Source organism: Bufo gargarizans, chromosome 11, assembly GCF_014858855.1.
Source record: "Bufo gargarizans isolate SCDJY-AF-19 chromosome 11, ASM1485885v1, whole genome shotgun sequence".
Taxonomy (NCBI): Eukaryota; Metazoa; Chordata; class Amphibia; order Anura; family Bufonidae; genus Bufo; species Bufo gargarizans.
The window spans coordinates 36374445-36393649 of NC_058090.1; the positions used below are offsets into that span (position 1 = coordinate 36374445).

Sequence of the window (19205 nt, forward strand, 5' to 3'; positions counted from 1 at the left end):
GATATGTGCTTTGGCCCCTCTCCCCATTGACATTGTCACACACAGTCAGCCGTGTGCCATGTTTGTGGTGGAGACAAATATTTGGCCGGCGGCATAAACCATCACATGAAGAGGTACAGTTGCAAGAAAAAGTATGTGAACCCTTTGGAATGATATGGATTTCTGCACAAATTGGTCATAAAATGTGATCTGATCTTCATCTAAGTCACAACAATAGACAATCACAGTCTGCTTAAACTAATAACACACAAAGAAGTAAATGTTACCATGTTTTTATTGACCACACCATGTAAACGTTCACAGTGCAGGTGGAAAAAGTATGTGAACCCTTGGATTTAATAACTGGTTGAACCTCCTTTGGCAGCAATAACTTCCACCAAACGTTTCCTGTAGTTGCAGATCAGACGCGCACAACGGTCAGGAGTAATTCTTGACCATTCCTCTTTACAGAACTGTTTCAGTTCAGCAATATTCTTGGGATGTCTGGTGTGAATCGCTTTCTTGAGGTCATGCCACAGCATCTCAATCGGGTTGAGGTCAGGACTCTGACTGGGCCACTCCAGAAGGCGGATTTTCTTCTGTTTAAGCCATTCTGTTGTTGATTTACTTCTATGCTTTGGGTCGTTGTCCTGTTGCAACACCCATCTTCTGTTGAGCTTCAGCTGGTGGACAGATGGCCTTAAGTTCTCCTGCAAAATGTCTTGATAAACTTGGAATTCATTTTTCCTTCGATGATAGCAATCCATCCAGGCCCTGACGCAGCAAAGCAGCCCCAAACCATGATGCCCCCACCGCCATACTTCACAGTTGGGATGAGGTTTTGATGTTGGTATGCTGTGTCTCTTTCTCCACACATAGTGTTGTGTGTTTCTTCCAAACAACTCAACTTTCCTTTCATCTGTCCACAGAATATTTTGCCAGTACTGCTGTGGAACATCCAGGTGCTCTTGTGCAAACTGTAAACGTGCAGCAATGGTTTTATTGGACAGCAGTGGCTTCCTCTGTGGTATCCTCCCATGAAATCCATTCTTGTTTAGTGTTTTACGTATCGTAGATTCGCTAACAGGGATGTTAGCATATGCCAGAGACTTTTGTAAGTCTTTAGCTGACACTCTAGGATTCTTCTTCACCTCATTGAGCAGTCTGCGCTGTGCTCTTGCAGTCATCTTTACAGGACGGCCACTCCTAGGGAGAGTAGCAGCAGTGCTGAACTTTCTCCATTTATAGACAATTTGTCTTACCGTGGACTGATGAACAGCAAGGCTTTTGGAGATACTTTTATAACCCTTTCCAGCTTTATGCAAGTCAACAATTCTTAATCGTAGGTCTTCTGAGAGCTCTTTTGTGCGAGGCATCATTCACATCAGGCAATGCTTCTTGTGAAAAGCAAACCCAGAACTGATGTGCGTTTTTTATAGGGCAGCTGTAACCAACACCTCCAATCTCATCTCATTGATTGGACTCCAGTTGGCTGACACCTCACTCCAATTAGCTCTTGGAGATGTCATTAGTCTAGGGGTTCACATACTTTTTCCACCTGCACTGTGAATGTTTACATGGTGTGTTCAATAAAAACATGGAAACATTTAATTCTTTGTGTGTTATTAGTTTAAGCAGACTGTGATTGTCTATTGTTGTGACTTAGATGAAGATCAGATCACATTTTATGATCAATTTGTGCAGAAATCCATATCATTCCAAAGGGTTCACATACTTTTTCTTGCAACTGTATTTATAGCGTGATGGCATACTTGATGACCGATGGAGGTCCATCCTTTGGCAGTTCCACCGGTCCTGCACTGATTTTGGCCCTGCTGCAGTTACCTTTAGGGTACATTCACACGAACGTATTTATGGATCCGTATCCGTTTCGTTCATTTCAATGGGACCGCAAAAGATGCGGACAGTCAAGTTCCGCGGCCCCGTAAAAAAATATAGAAACGCCTATTCTGGTCAGCAATTGCGGATACGAATAGGACATGCTCTATCAGGAAAATGCGGAACACAGACTGCTGGTATTTTTGCTTTGCGTATCCGCAATTTGTATTCCTATACATAGAGCGATGACAAAGTTAAAGCTTCAAAACTTTCTTTGCCGCATTCGGTGTCCCCGTTCTTCCGCGTTTAGTACGGTTTGGGACAACTCTTTACATATGTTCATAAGATGTGACTGATGATATATTTTCTGCCTCTGTGGTATTTTTTTTTATTTTTTAATGCTACACAGGGCCCCACTCTGCAGACCACTAATATATTGTACTGTATATTGCAGTTTCAGAAGGTCCACGAGCAGCTGGAGGGTCAAATTGCCCACCTGAAGCAGGAGAACGGAATATTAAGAGATGCTGTGAGCTCGGCCACCAACCAGATGGAAAGCAAGTAGGTTCTTCTTCTGGGCAATGGTTTGGTACTACTGATGATCCTGCTCTGAATAATACTTCTATCTCCTTTTTTCTTTTTTTTGCAGGCAATCTAATGAGCTTATTAAGCTTCGTCAGGACTATGCCCGGCTCGTCAAAGAACTGAATGATAAGAACAGTAGCTTGGCACAAGAGGAGCTGCAGAAGAAGAACCACGAGCAGACAATCGGTGGACTGAAGGTGCAATATGGATTAGGACATTTTCGCCTCTTGATATGATGCTGATAATGCTTTAGTCTCTGCTACCCATTGATTTTCATTCAGTTGGCTGAGAACCTGCTTCTCTGGGCAACTGGGGTGCGGGGTGGAGGACCTGTGGAGGTAAAAGGATGCTCCACCTAACACCAGTTACATATCAGAAGGTGGCATTGTAGAAGATCCATCTCCTAGGATCCATGCGATCTCGGAGGTCCCGATGCCCTTGTTTCTCACTTCATGACCGCAGCAAAGAGGAGTTTGAATGGAGCCGGTAGACTTATGGGAGAAGGGCAAGTATGGTGCTAGGCTCTTTCATCAGGCCCATAGTGGTTGGATAAGGCGACACATTTTTGATTGCTGCTGTGTTCAAACTCCCATTTTCCTGTGGGGTCAAGACCCACGTTCTGGTGATTGTTGGGGGTCCCCAGTGATCATACATTCATCAGCTATCCTGTATAGGAACCCCTTTAATGTTCTACTGCAAGATTTCAGCCATTGGGGGTCTTAGTGCTTGCGTCAGTGTAGCTGTATCTTGAATTTCCAAGAAGAACCATACATAGGGGATTGCATCCTCTGTAACTCCCCCGACCAGCGCGCTGGACTGAATGCGCACGCGTACTGAATGCATGCTGCGGTTCCACAACAAAATTCACGTGTTCCGTTCAGACTTTTGCCGCAGATTTCACCATTATACAATAGAAAAGGATGAGTACGTGGCGGATTTGAAAATCCTCATTTATTTTTTTCCGTGCAGATAATTCCCGTTACATGAAGATACCATTTTGAAAACTGTTCACATGTATCATACTGTAATGTGCTGATTCCTCGCCATGCATCTGCAGAAAACCCGCCACGTCTGAACTTACCTTTAGCGTATAGATCAATATTCCCACCATCTTTATTGACATGCGAGAAGAGCTATAGATGTTTGCTGCTGTGGTGCTTATACATTTGTGTTTTATTTCTAGGCTCAGATACAAGAGTCAGAGAGGAGACGGGAAGAAGTGGAGAGCTACCTGAGGAAAAGGATGTCCGATTTAGAAATGGGCCAGCAAGGTCATTACGGCTTTATTTTCTCGTGATCTATGTTCGTTCTTGCCTTGGTGCAGTAGAGAGCTTCTAGAGTAAGGGAGGGTTCACATCACTTTTTGCCATCCGTTTAAGAGATACGTTGTAAAAAGCAAAAAAAAGCGTAGCACAGTACGCGCTTTTCCTTCCTGCAGTCCAGTAAAAAAAAAAAAAAATTATACTTTATTATTTTTTATAATGATACTCTGTGGTGAATGAGTGCCCCTGTTTGGCAGCCGTCTGAGGCATCCATTAACGTATATATTTTATGTATACGTTAAACGGACGGCAAAAACGTAATATGATCCCAGCCTAAGATGGAAGCTACTAAAGATCTGCTGCGGCCATGTTTAGATCACAGGACTCTTTTGGACCGTTGTTGGGTACGCTTGTTGGTGATACTTGTCCCCATCAATAGTCCAGTTCATAGATCACGGCAGAAGCCGTTTTAGCAGTACGACGTTGATAAGCTGGTTTGATACCCGTGAAAGACAAGTCATTTAGAAAACTGAAATCTGGAGCGTTGGACCAGCTGTAAGGGGTTGGCTAAACAAAAACACTCTCCTATCAAAGCGCCCTTTGTTTAAGGGATGCAGCTATTGACCGTCCCTGTTGGATCAAATGTGATGGGGACATGTTCTCGGTCACTCAACCACTGCAGCCAGTTGATGGCTTCTGTGGGCTTGCGTGCAAGAATGGCACATTACTGCTATTCGCCACACAGTGACCACTGAGGTCAGTGAGTAGCTTCAGCCTTCTTGTCCCCTAAAGAATGGGTTGGCCAGCTTTGGGCCTTTCGTTTTTTTTCAGACCCCTGCAACGTTTTGTTCATGTCGAAAAACTCATCCACTATACTCGGAGTAAAACTCCATAGTCTTTAAAAACATCCACATTGCAAGCAGATAGATATGTTACGAGTTTCAGATGTATAGACACATCCTTCCTCGTGGCATGAAAGATTCGCTCCCTTCTATGGTCCTCTGGTCCCCGTCTTGTAAACTTCTGGTCTTTGGCTGCAGTGCTGCATATGACGCCATCCGTCCAGAAGTTTACAAGACCAGGACCAGAAGCCAGAAGACCACAGAAGGGAGCCAGAACAGGTGCGTGTGAGTTTTTCGATAGGTAAAAAAAAGCCCTGTAGCTTGAGGGGTTATCTGGGAAAAGATATTGATCACCTATCCTCAGGGCATCAATATCAGATTGGCAGGGGTCTGCAATACAGGCCCATTCAAGTCAATGGGGCTGAGCTGCGATACCAAGCACAGCCACTATACAATGTACAGAAAGAAGGCCTCAGCGCTCACCACATCTCCTTGTAGCAGAGGATCGGCATGGTGCCAGGACTCAGTGATCCTGATGACCTATCCTGAGGAAATGCCATCATTATCATTTCCAGGATAACCCCTTTAAGTCATGGTGATCTGCTCAGAACCTGTCGGGTATACCAGTACTGGAGCGTGTAACCTATTGTGCACATGTGATGGGTCACTACAGGTTAAGCGCAGTCTTCACGCTCAACGTGGTCACAGAGTTTTTGCTCCTTTCACAGATTTGCAGGGGAAGCTCATGTCCAAGGAGGCTGAAGTCCAGAGCTTGCACAGCAAACTGACAGACACCATTGTGACCAACCAGCAGCTGGAGCAGAGAATCATGCAGCTTATGGATGAAGGGCAGGGCGACAGCCTTCAGATGCAGGTGCAGGTACTGTCTTATGGAGATCCTTCCACAAACGTTTCTATTCCCATTTGCATGCGGTGTAAATTTGGATTTTGGCGATAGTATGCTTTCCTTGCGTGATGTGGCTCAGTTGGGCCGATAACCGAAAAAAACACCGAAACTACCATCAGCCTGATTAACCGACGGCACTTTGCCTATGTCGGTTTATTCGGTTCGGTTTCTTGACACTTATAGTCCATCTCCGATTGTACGTTCCAGAACAGCCATTCAGAGGTTGCAGCTGCACGCTAACTGTACAGCTGCTGAGCTGGGGGCCCACTGTCAGTGACGGCAGGGCACTCCATAGAGAAGGCAGGAACTCTGTGTCCCAGCCTTGTAGATTGCGGTATACACAGTGCTGAACGAGCGCTGTGTATACAGAAATGGAAGTGCTCCGGCCTGGCGGGGCAAGGAGACTGCAGGAGCTGATAGGTCTTCCTGAGATCCCGATTTGCCCTGCAGTGAGGCTGTACAGCGCTGTATAGCCTATCTGAGAGCTGTAAGTTAAATGTCCCCCAGGACAAGGGCTGTTTTTTTTTTTTTTACTGCTGGTGACGTACCCAGACTTTTTCAGTATGCTAGGCGGAGGCTTCAGCCTAGCAGTGATCCCGGTAACGACACCGGCACAACCTAATGCAGCGCTAAAGAAAGCCCATTAGTGCCGGTGACATCACTGGGCTCACTGCTAGGAGGAAGCCTCCGCCTAGCATGCTCGGTAGTGAAGAAGAAGCCCTTGTCCTGTGCCGTGCAGGGCAAGGGGGGAGAATCAGAGCTAGAAATGCTCCACTCATACATGCTAAATGGGTGAAGGGAGCTTATGTGCAGGTTCAGCTCTGAACCCGGACAACCCCTTTGAATACATTTCATGATCCTTAAAATTATTTTCTTTGAGGCTCCTGATCATTTTACTAACACGACCAGTACTTTATTGGGGTCAACTCCTCAGAACAGAAAAAAACTTTTCTGCAGGCACTCGCAGGAACACTCGCTGTGCACTGGAGGCAGCAGGACTTGACACTCCCAGTGTGATCATGTGACGTCTGTGACAACCTTGTGCCCATTTTTATTATTATTATTATTTTTTTAACAGCCGTTAGATGGGTGCACGTCTATCTAAATGGCCATTAAAGACTGGCCCATTGATTTCAATGGAGTCCATCTGTCCTATTTTTTTATGCCTGCTATTCGCTGACCACGGGCACCTCCTTGTGAACTCAGCATGGCAATGCGGACCAGGGATGGGTGCATAGGGGTGCATAAACCCTTCCGTGGGCTTTCTGGTCCGTGCCTCCGCGCCGCAAAAGATTGGACATGTTCTATCTTTCACCGCATCTTGTGGATCGTGGACCCTTTGAAGTCAATGGGTCCGCACCGCGCTGCAGAGTGCACACAGCCGGTAGCCATGTTTTTTGCAGTCCACAACACCGGCATGGTCATCACACAGTTGTGTAAATGTAGAATTTTATTTTTTTCCTTCTGCCCCTCTGCTGTCTGTAGGTTAGCTAATAGCAGGGGCGGTTGGCAGAGAGTAGCTTGTTTTCGGCATCTGACTACAATGCAGTGTTTGTAGTCTGTAACCATGGAGACATACAAGTCTGTGTAGCAGTTGTATGCACAAAACGATAGTATGATCTGTTTGCAAGACTGCTTTTCTTTTGGATACTTTGGAGCCGTAAAGCTTGTTGCAGAGTTGTATACGTCTGGTCCTCTGTCGGCAGTCTGCTGTGAGGCGGTGTAGAGACAGCAGGATTCATGTGCATTTTTTTTTTTTCTTATTCATTGTAAGGATTTAATGAAGCAAAATGAAGCCCTCAATGTTCAAATGCAGAAATACCATTCGCAGATGCAGGCGCAGGTAAGACCCCAGATGTTTTGTGTCCTGATGATTGATTTGGTTTATTAGGATTATGTTTGTTTGTGCATGGCTTATGTCTAAGATGAGACCACGATTAGAGGGGTTGTGTCCCTTCAGCAAGTAGCGTTTGTCCTGTAGAGTATGTTAATACAAGGCACTTACTAATGTATTGTGCCTCATCACATTATACACTGCTCGTTTACATGGTTATGACCACCCTGCAATCCAGCAGTGGTGGTCATGCTTGCACTTTATAGGAAAAAGCATCGGCCCATGGGCCTGGCCGCCACTTTTTCCTATAATGTGCAAGCACGGCCACCGCTGATGGATTGCAGGGTGGTCATAACCATGGAAAAGAGTAGTGTGCAATGTGATGGAAAAATGAATCCAGCCAGCAAAGGAGGCAATATGGACAATCACAATACATTAGTAAGTGTCTTCTGTTAACTTTTCCTACATGATGAATGCCACTTCCGGGAGTGAGATAACTTCTATAAATCTTCCTGTAAGGAGCATGACCAAAGGTCCTCCTACACATCAGACGAAAGTCGGGAAGGGGGGTGGTGTAGTCCTTCAGATGGTATCCAGCAGATAGTAATAGAGACGGCATTCCTTACAGAGCTCCTAGTCTCCTCTTTAGTTCAGTGTAGGCACAGAGTAAATGCTCGTAGCAGTGGGAATTTAAAGGAACACTAAGGACCGCTTCATACTGCCGGCAGGCTGTTTTGGCATAGAATGGCGGGTATCAGCTGGTCATTGGCTGGTCATTCTGCCATATTTGCCGGATCACCACCGGACCCCTTTATGGTTAATAATGGGGCCGGACGGTATTCCAGCAGCGTCCGACAAAGCTGGATCCGGCAAGCTGTTCACAGCTGGATCAGCAAACGCAAGTGTGCAGCAAGCCTAGTCCTAGAAATAAATACTGTAAACGGGGGACTGCCTTCCCTTTTTCTTGAAGTTTGTGTAAGAGTCTTGTAGGACTCCTGCAAGGAACACATGGGGTTAATCTCCTGCTGATCTGTTCTGTTTTGGCGAGAGGGCGATAGAAGGACAAGTCTTAGCCCAAGGGGCAGGACTTACTAGTGACTTTGTCTTACTGCAGACAGAGTAGAGGGGGGGGGGGGGGAAGGCTCTTGCTGCAGCCAGTTGTTTTACAGCCAGATAGAACGGTGATAGGCAGTATTGGGGGCATGGGCATGGCAGATCTGCTGTCACGCAGAGAGAAGATTTCTTATAGTTATCTGGTTTGATAGTAATATGGGATAATATAGAAAGGAGGAGCAGTGTTTTTTTTTTGTTTTTTTTTCATGCATTTTCTTTCTGTGTTTTAATGTTCTTTTTAAAGGAGTTTTGCCAAGGATAGGGGATAACCATCTGATAGTTGAGGGTCCCACTGCTGGAATCCCCCTGTTCACACAAACCGGGGTTCCATTTCCCCGAATGAAGAGCAGCAGCTCACATATGACCGCTACCTCTCCATTATTGTCCTGGGTTTTTAAGTGACGGCCTACTATAGTGCTGCTCATTGACTTTTGTTGTAGCGAACCCTCGCCATGACAGTGGTGCTGGTGCTGTGAAGGTCTGATGCCAACTTCTGTCGACGAACTACACAGACCAGCTGATTGACGATCAGTTAGTGATGGCCTATCCCGCTATCTCTGGCACTCTTTCATAGAGATGCCTCGAGCTGTAGCAGTCGTGCTCGACCTGCTGCTCCATTCACTTTTAGACCCCCGTTCTAAAGATTTGTAGGGGGTGCCAGCGGTCGGAGCTCCACCAATCAGATGGTTATCCCTAGCAGATATTGTTGTTGTTTTTAGCTTTTTGTTTTCTGGTGTAAGTGGCATATGATTGGTTGCCATTTTTTAAAAAAGGCTTATGTTTTTTTTTCCGTTTTTCCAGTCTTCTGCTTCAGTTTTAGTCGATGAACTACAGAAAAAGTAAGTGTTACCACGATGATTATCAGTAGGCTAAAATTAATTTTTAGTGTGTTTTTTTTATTTAATTTTTTTTCTATTTTTTGCATAACTCAATAATGCATGAAAGTAGATAACAGTATAGCTTCTCTTTGCACTAAAATTCAGTCAATTTCAAACTGTAAGTTGAGTGGGGAAGGAGGGAGAGACAGCTGCAGTTTCAGTGAAACGGCATGCAGGGGGCGGGTAGACTTCTGATTGGCTGAGAACAGCAGTAGTTTCACAGTGGGAGGAGTCCACCCGCTCCGCAGTCGTGGAGAGAGTTCACATCCGACGGGGATCTGGATGCTTTCTGGCATGTGCGTCCAGATCCCATTGTAGTCTATGGGGTCTGGTGGTGAACGGCAGTGCCTGATCCAGTGAACTCCAGCAGGCTGTTCTGTGCCGAAACAGTCTGCCTGATCAGGTTACCGGAGGTGTGAACGAAGCCTTAGCCGCTTCCGTGGAGCTGGGTCACCCAACTTTCTTCATTCTTTGAGTAACAGGTCTGCTTAGTTACACATCAGTGTGAAGATCAAGATGGCGTAAATCTAGAAGATCCTAACTGCTTCTCCCTGGGGTGCTCTGTCAGTAAAGGGTGTGTAGATTTTTAGTTTTTTACTATGAATATGACCAGTTATTTTAATTTAATATTTTTTTTTTTGTAGGGTTATGGAGAAGGAAATAGAAGTAAAACAGATAGAAGATTCCTTGGCTCTTGAACGGGCTAATTTTGCAAACAGTGGAGAAGAACTCAAGGTAAAACTTAAAGGGGGTTTCCAGTTTGTATCAAAATCCTTTATAATAATTATTTATGAAGGTAGCTGTCATTTTGCAATGTGTTTCTTATACTTTTATTGCCTCTATCTCCTGTTCTGGGCTGTGGTCACGTGACCATGTCCATGCAGCTCTTTATTTCCTGTGATGTTATGTCCATGGGTGGGGCAGTGATAGGGGCGTGACTATGTAAATAGCCGTGTGGGCGGAGCCATAAACTAACAGGGCATTATTCGGAGCTGTGGCAGAGAAGTGCATCATGGGTTTGGTTGGACTCAGCAACAGGAAGTGCCACATACAAGATGGAAACAAACCAAAGGTGAAGCGTAGGGAAGATGTAGATGAGGTAACCAACTACATGGTCATCCTGGAAAACCCCTTTAAATGTCCTTTTACACAGGCTAAAGATCAGGGCAGTAAATGGGTATAAGAGGGATGCGAGTTGGTGTGCATGCCTCTTCCCGATAATTGCCCCATGTCACGTGGCTGCTGGTCACCCAACGAATGAGCAAGCGCTCATTGGTCGAGTGATTGCATCGTTCATGTGGCATATCAAATCCTTGTTCATTGGTAGCGCATTGTTCTGTATAAACAGGGATGTCAACCAACAATCATAGTAACGATTGTTCAGCCCTGATCATTGCTGCATGTAAATGCACTTAACGAACAGGCAACGATCAAGAACGAACCTTCAGAGGGACAGTTGTTCCCACTCTCATCCGATATAAAAGGGTATTTAGCTCTGGAGTCCAGTGTTATCTGTACATAGGTGATCAGTCATTGTAAACCTTCTTGGGATGATTGAGATGACTGCTGAAAAGTAATCTTTGTAGAACAGGAAGTGTCAGCTTATTATTAGGCTTAGTGGTCAGTGTGAAAACGACAGGATTTCAGGTTTATTTATTCATTTTTTTAATATAGAGAGGGACAAACTTGAAAAAAAAATTCAAACATTTGAAAAATCCGACACAAAAATTGATTGGCACAATAAGTTATTTCCGAAGTAATCCTTAAATTTTTAGGACTCATTCAGACGGCCGTGTGCATTTTGTGGCCCACACATGGCCGGCACTATGATAGAAAAGACTATTCTTGTCTGTGATTGTGGGGCCGCAGAACGGAACTACGGATGCGGACAGCACACTGTGTACTGTCTGCATCTCTTTTACGGCCCCATTGAAATGAATGGGTCTGCACCCGTTCCGAAAAATTGCAGAACGGATGCGGACTCATCCATATGCTCATCTGAATGAGCCCTTAGTGTAAGGATGTCAGTTCTTAGAGCTGCGTACACGGATAGTGACTGCATTAAAACCTGAGCTCTGCTTCCTGCAGGTGAAGTCATCCACCTAAGGCATGCGGTTGTCACTGAGCAGTATCTTGTATGCAATTTTGTTTTTTTTGCATTGCAGGACCTTAAAAAACATAATGAGTCTCTGAATATTCAAATACAGAAGTACATTGCTCAAATGCAAGTCCAGGTAAGATCTGTTAGATACCAATATGTAGACTCTTCTATACAACAACATGTGTTGCTGAAGCCTGTTGTTAGTGAGACCTCCCCATCATCACTAGCCGCCTTCTTTCCAGCATTGCGGGGAGAAGCACCGGATTCCAAGGTGGTTCCCCTTCATGTTAAAGGGATTTTCCAAGACTTTCTAACTGACCTATCCCCTGATATCTGATTGGTGGGGGTCTGACACCTGGGACCCCTGCCGGTCAGCCGTTTGAGAAGGCACTACTGCCCCTGTGAGCGCTGCAGCCTTCTCGCCGTCGCCAAGCACAGTGCCATACATTATAGCGGTTGTACTTGGTTTCCCAGCTCAGTCTCATTCACTTCTATGGGGCTGAGCTGCGCCTCGGCCATGTGACCATTAAACGTGTTGTCACTGGCCTTGGGAAAGCTGCGAGAAGGCTGGAAAACCCCTCTAAAGGGGTTATCTAACCCCGCTCCCCAGCACCCGCATCACTCCTGATGACCGCACGGCCTCCACTGAATCTCTTGGGGGCAACCAATAGCAGGCCGCGACAGGAACGAGCCTGCCTAGCTTCACCCCAGAGGCTCTTTCCCGTGAGTCCATGTTAACACCACAGATACAAGTATCTGAGTATCTGATCAATGGGGGCCAACAACATGGACCCCCAGCATTTATGAGAATGTTTTTTTTTTTTTTTTTTTTTTTTTTCCCCACTTCATTAATACAGATGATTTGATGGTGGTCCTACGGGTCGTCCTCCACCGATCCTTTATTCTTTGGCAAGGAGATGTGTTGATAACTTCTTTAAAGGAACACCCCAGGCAGAATAGATACTATTGCAGGGCCTGAGAGGGTGGGGCATTCCGAGAAGACCAAGATATAAAAGTCGCGCTCCACCTCCTCGGGTCCTGCGTCAGGCATCTGATCTGTCAGGAAGGAGTGTTCCTTTAAGTTCCTACTACAAGAAACAGGAGCTGCACAATGAGTTTCTATATTGAACAGCGGGGGTCATTTATTAAGACTGGTGTTTTATATGCCCTGTCCTTAATAAAGCCCCATCGCTGGCGGCGGATCCGCAGAGTTTATGAAGAGGCTCTCGTCTCCCCATAACTCTGGCGCAGACCATTTTCTACGCCTAAAATAGGTGTGGGAAATGATGAATGATACGGGCCTACCAGCCCATCCCCTTCCCCGCTGCTTTTTTACACTTGGCGTGAGCGGAATTAAAGTCGCAGATTGCGGCACAACTAAGCGTTGCGCTGCAATCTGCGCCTGGAATATGCCTAATATAGGTGTATTTCAGGTTGATAAATGACCCCCATAATTTTTTAACAGGAAACAAAATAAAAGCCTTTCATGAGATCATGAGAACTTGTTTGTATTTGTTCTGCCTATAGACCTGGGGGGCCAGTAACTACTTGTGAGAAAGGGAGCCATGCCCAAATTGTATTTATTTTTTTTAATGCAAATTTGATCTGGTTTAATTAACACTAAGCTTCTCCATCTTTCAGGCTTCGGCATCCGTCATTGCTGAACAACTACAGAAAACGTAAGTACAGTGAAATGAGGAGAGTAAGTCTGGGTTCGCATCTGTGCTGGGAACTCCGGCAGCCTGTTCTGCCAGAAACCACTGTGCACGCCGGATTCCCATTCACTGTAATGGTATCCAGCGGTGATCCGGCCGCTTTATAGCATATATGCCGACTTTTGGCCGGACAAAAAATGTTGCGTGTGCCTTTTTATTTTATTTTTTGGTCCGGCTTAAAGTCGCCATGTACGCCGGATACAATGCTGATGTGAACCCCACCTAAATGGATTTGATGCAGTTTGGTCTTCTATGAATTGTTCACGTTCATTAAAGGGAATTTGTCACCACGATCTTGGACTATTACCTCGAGTAATACTGCAGATAAATAGTCCAGATCACTATTTTTTATTTTCCTGCTGCCCCCTGCTCCCCCACAGTCGGCATTTAAATCTGCACTGAAATACGTTGTTGAGACTGCTGCGCATGCGCAAAGGAGTCCTCTCCATAATGTCAGCACAGCAGTCGGGACTGTGTATTTCACTGCAGCGTTAAGTGCTGACAGTAGGGGTACGGGATGGGGGCATTAAGGGAAAAAAATGGCAATCTAGACTCCTTATGTGTGGTACAACTGACGAGACCCATCATTGAGTAATGGATCTTGCTGGAAGGAGCAGTCACGGATACCAGCGTTGCGCAGAACCCTCTCTTCCCTGATTCAGCTCCAGTGATTTATCTGCTTCCTACGGTCTATTTGAACAACCGTAAGGGACAATCCTCATTCCCAGCCGTGTCTCATTTAGTGGTGACGCACTAGGGTGGGATTTTCTGGAGATCCATAAATGAAGTGGTCTATGTCTGGCCACCCCTCTGTCTTAAAACAAGGGGCCCATGTCTTGGTCTATGCTCTGTATTGTTGGAATCCGCCCTAGGAGACGGTGAATATTGCATATAGGGATTCATTTCTTTATACTTCAGCACATGAATCTCCACCAGTAACTGGGGGACTTTATTGTCTTGCAGCATTGAAGAAAAAGACAAGGAGATAAGACAGGTGAAAGATGCCGTTGCACTTGAACAGGCCAATTTTGCCAACAGTGGAGAGGAACTAAAGGTAATTTATCGGCCACTTTATAAGAATATGGAACGGCATTTCAGAGCTTAGAGGGATATTCTTGAATGCTTGTGGCATATGCGCTGGATATGTCATTAAATGTCTGCTGGTCCCACCTCTGTCTTTAGAATGGGGGTCCCCTGACTCCCTCCCGAGCTGCTGGATGCCACCGGAATAAATCAGGAGGTGGTCATGATTGCCCGGTTCACTGATCTATGTTGTTGCCCACACCGTAGCACAGCAAGCATGGCTGCTACTACAATCCCAACCACCTCTCCATTTGTTCAGGCGTCTGCAGGGACCCCTGTTCAGGAGGGTGGTCATATTCTGATGTAAAAAAAAGTGGCCCGCTGCCTCTGTAAACTGCTGAGATGTCATGGTCACCTTGAGCCTGCCTTTAAGGGGTTAAATGTCTTGAATCCCTTCCTCTGTAATCCACAAAGGTGTCATGTTTGAGTTATCTCCCATCCCGTTGCCATCAGAGTTGTACGTGTACTACGTCTCTCTAAGGCTACGGCTACACGGTGATGGGTCGCACAGAAATCCATCTTGGATGGATTTTTGCGACTGTTGCGTCCTAGTCGCAGCATGTCATAGGTCGCAGTGCGGCACCATTGACTGTCATTACAATAAATGTCGCGCTACACATGTCACGGTGTAGCCCTAGCCTAACTCTGTCGATATGGGGTTAAATGCTTGGAGATAACAGTGGAATGTATTGGATAACACTGACATAAAGCTGTCGGTGTTATCCAATAATACATTCCAGAACTGTAAGGGTTACATCGCATCATAAATCAGTATAATGCTATGAGACCCCCCCGTCGGTGCTGGGAGTTCAGGAAAGGGAGCTGCCGCACACTCGTGCTGCGAGTCCGGAGCGTGGAACTCGCTCGTCTGAAAGGGGCCTTAGGCGGTGATGCACCTCTCGTGGCGGGCATAGAGACATGCAGGCTTTGATTTTGCTCAATGGATTCCTGTAGTCCTCCACTAAACAGTCGTGGATACCCGATCAGACGACCCTCTACTACAGCGGTGTCCAAGGTCATGGACCTGGTTGTCACCTTGACATCTCTGTCTCTTCCAGACACTACAGAGAGAAAACATATCACTGAAGGCCGAGCTACAGAGGATTCAGACTGACAAGAGTGAACAGGTCAGGAGGCGTCACACGTCTGTGTTTTCTTCCCTAAACTTGATTGAACGTTGGGTCTTTAAAACATTTAATGTATATTTCAGGGGTCACTGTACCTTCAACAAACGTTGCATACATTAATAGTAAAGATGAATATAATAAACGTTGTAATATCTTATCAAGAAGAATGCCGCCTTCTACCTCTGCAGCTCATTCCTCCTCCTCCTCTCTCTGTAGACTTCTGTGGGCAGTATTATGTGTCTCTTTGAACTTCCTCCCCCCCGCCCCCCATAGACTTCTATGTGCAATACGTGTCAGTCTCCTCACTTTCTTTCTTCCCCTTCCTTTCTCTGTAGACATGTATGTGCAGCAGGTGTCTGTGTCTCTCTGCACTTCCTTCCTCCACCTTCCTTTTTCCATAGACTTCTATAGGCAGCATGTGTCTGTGTCTCTCTGCACTTCCTTCCTCCACCTTCCTTTTTCCATAGACTTCTATAGGCAGCATGTGTCTGTGTCTCTCTGCACTTCCTTCCTCTACTTTCCTTTCTCCATAGACCTCTATGGGCAGCATGTGTCTGTGTCTTTCTGCACTTCCTTCCTTTTTCCATAGACGTCTATGGGCAGCATGTGTCTGTGTCTTTCTGCACTTCCTCCTCCTACCCCCATTGACTTCTATGGGCAGCATGTAATCTGATCCTTCAGTGACGGTCCATCTTATCTGTCAAGACTGATTCAGCAGAGAATGTTCGTTTAGGAAAGGGAGAGAGACATTTTTCTTTGGTAAGGCCTATCGGGCCAGGTTCATCTCTGCGGCAGAGGTTCTGCCAGAAATACCGGTAAGAAAAAAGCTGCGTGCAGCTGTATTTAGTCTGGTGGAATGCTGCAACCCCCTGGATCCTAGTATGGTCCATGGGATCCTGCAGGTGCTGTTGACGTCCAGATCTGGCGATGCAGAAACCTGAGCCGTGCTGCATATGGGAACCTGGCCTTACAAAGCTTCTTATATTCCCATTGTACCATTGATTTATACAACCTTTGCTGAAAGTACAGTGATCATTCCCCTGTTAATGTCTTCTGTGTAATTTAATTTATTTTTCCATGGCTTTATATGGTGACATATGATGGGTAAATTTATTCCTGTCTTCACTGACTTTTAAAGGGGTTTTCCAGGAGTAGAATATTCATGACCTCAAGTTAGGTCATTGTGATCTGATTGGTGGGGGTCTGATTCCTACCCCGGTGACTTCTTCCTAGGCCAGTGATGTCTGTTCACCGGGCACATGGCCCATATGCATTTCAGTCCCACTCAGGTGAATGGGCCTGGGTTGCAATACCAAGCACAGCCTCTATGTAATGTACAGCGCTGTGCTTGGTGAGCTGCGAGTAGGGCTGCACCACTGATCAGATACTGATGACCTGTCCTGAGGACATCCGTATTCTACCCTCCGAAAATCCCTCTTGGTATTGTTTTTTATGTTTTGCATTGCCAGCATATTATTAAAGCTTCAATGTGTGTTTTCTGTTTCAGTCCGCTGCTGCTCAAACTCTGAAACAATTGGAAAAGAGGTATGTGTATATATAAATATATGTTATACAGACTCCTATAGTAACCCACATACTAATTATGTTGTACCCGGTGAAGAGGGATGATGGTTTGTATTACTGCATGGGCAGCTTCATAACTGGTTGTCACCCAGCTTTCCTGGACTCCTGAACAACATATCTGAGCTGAACCTGGACATAGCCCCATTTTCACCCAGGTGAAATCGCTGGATCGCGCAGGGCACGGGCCGTCTGCTTATATTTTTTACGCTGCTAGGCGGAGTCTCCCGCCTAGCAGTGTTGCCAGTGACGTCATCGGCACTAATGGGCAGGCTTTAGCGCTGCCCTAGCCTTTTTACAGGCCAGGGCAGCACTAAAGCCCGCCCATTAGTGCCATTGACGTCCCCGGACACTGCTAGGCGGAAGCCTCCGCGTAGCTTTTCCATGGAGGGCCCGGTACGTCACCAGACCTCCCCGATTCAGCGTAGGGCAAAGGAGAGCATTTAGATGCTCATATCAGGGAGGCTGCCTGGGTGAAAATGGGGATATGTCTAGGTTCAGGCTCTGAATCCTGACAACCCCTTTAAGCAAAGTCAGACTGTTCTGATCTGGGAAAGCCGAGTGACATGCCATGTCTGAGCTCTAATGTCCCGGAATTGGTTGTCATCCAGCTTTAACAGAAACCGATATAACCATGTAATGGTTGACTGAAGAGAACAGCTGGAGGAATATTTTTAGCACCTCGGTGATTAACCCTGCAAGCATTTACTATGGTGACTCCATTAGTTTAGCTGTATACTGTAGTTTATATTGACCATTATTTTCCTTTGGAAGAGTGTGCCACCTAGTGGCAGCTTTGAGAACTCTGCTCTATTTTTTTATTTTTATTTTTAAGCAATTGTGCAGTTTTCCCTGGATTGGTCGACCAGTGTTCTGACTCTTTCCCAGCAGAGGATGTCAGGATATAGAAGGGATGTGCATAGTCCAGCAAGTAGGATAGTGTGAGGATAGGGGATAAGTGTCTGATCGGCAGAGTTCTGACTCCTTGATCATAAGAAAGGAGGCCTATTTTCCTTTCGTTGACATTCATGCACACTGCGTTTCCATTCAGCTCTATGGGACTGCTCTACATAGCTGAGGGATTGGACTTGGCTTGCTCTGGCAGGCCCATCGAACTAAATGGAGAGGCGGACATATGTGGATGTCTGCTGCTGCATTCAAATAGGGGAACACAGGCCTCTGCTCTTGTGATCGGCTTGGGCCCCAGCGGTTGGACCCCTGCCGATCATCCACAGGATAGGGGCTAAGTTGTTAGAATGCGACAACCTCTTTTAAGTAAATCGGGGAGAACCGGTCTGTGAGCAGATATTACGCGGGGTCCATAGGAATACTTACCCGATGACAGTAGGTAAACTTTATTCTCTCCTTCCCCCAGCATTGTGGACGACCAGATCAAAGATCTGCAGGAGAGACTTGAGGCTGAGCTTGTGAAAGTGGCCAGCACCATCGAGGAGCAGAAGGTATGCGCTGATAGCTTGCTGTATAATAGTAGAGCTTTCTTATTTAATCCATTTAGGCCTCACGCACATGACCGTTTTTTTTGGGTCCGCATCCGTTCAGCAATTTTGCGGAACGGGCGCGGACCCGTTCAGTTCAATGGGGCTGCAAAAGATGTGGACAACACATTGTTTGCTGTCCGCATCCGTTGCTCCGTTCTTCGGCCCCACAAAAAAAAAAGATGGCGTATGTCCTAGTCTTGTCCGTTTTGCGGACAAGAATAGGCATTTCTATAATGGGCCGCCCGTTCTAAAAATTGCGGAACGGACACAAGTGACATCCATGTTTTGCACGGTCGTGTGAATGAGCCCTAATACTGCATCCACATATGCCGCAGCGTTGTACAGGGTCATTAGTGGTCACAATTTCCAAATTAACCTCTTAATGTTTTTTGGTGAGTGTGGGAGGAAACCGGAGTAACCAGAGGAAATCCACGCAAACAAGGGGAGAACATACAAACTTCATGCAGATTTTGTCCAGCGCTTCAAGGCAACGATAATAACCACTGAGCCATTATGGTTAATTTTTGCTATCACCTCGCATACGGCTGCTGCAGGGGAAGAGTGTTATTACTTGGTGGCCACCAGGAGCCTCTGATTCTTAGCGTCTCTGCTCTGGCTTATAAAAGAGAACCCCGAACTCGGGAACCCCTTTATGACATTCGTATGCTGCAATTGGACATGTGGAGAGAGGTTGCCTTAGGTCGACAACTTCATAAAAGTGCTCCTGTTGGCAGGATCATGATAAAAATGATACCTGTCTTGTGAAAACTAAAATGTTAAATATTTATGCAAATGAAGGCTTCAGTGCACCGAGGGGCTAGGTTCTACCTGTCAGTGCTCCTAAGCCTTCATTTGCATCT

At 46.0% G+C, this 19205-nt stretch overlaps 1 protein-coding gene across 1 annotated transcript in view; it reads left to right on the forward strand.

Moving 5' to 3' along the window:
* Positions 1–19205, forward strand: part of KTN1 (kinectin 1) — a 102926-nt gene that overhangs the window by 33552 nt on the left and 50169 nt on the right. Inside the window, exons 8-20 of the mRNA XM_044272713.1 lie at positions 2273–2379; positions 2468–2600; positions 3587–3674; positions 5236–5387; positions 7189–7257; positions 9163–9200; positions 9884–9974; positions 11405–11473; positions 12982–13019; positions 14019–14109; positions 15197–15265; positions 16773–16810; positions 18222–18306. Of these exons, the coding sequence (XP_044128648.1) occupies positions 2273–2379; positions 2468–2600; positions 3587–3674; positions 5236–5387; positions 7189–7257; positions 9163–9200; positions 9884–9974; positions 11405–11473; positions 12982–13019; positions 14019–14109; positions 15197–15265; positions 16773–16810; positions 18222–18306 (1068 nt within the window). The remainder of the gene's footprint in view (positions 1–2272; positions 2380–2467; positions 2601–3586; positions 3675–5235; positions 5388–7188; positions 7258–9162; positions 9201–9883; positions 9975–11404; positions 11474–12981; positions 13020–14018; positions 14110–15196; positions 15266–16772; positions 16811–18221; positions 18307–19205) is intronic.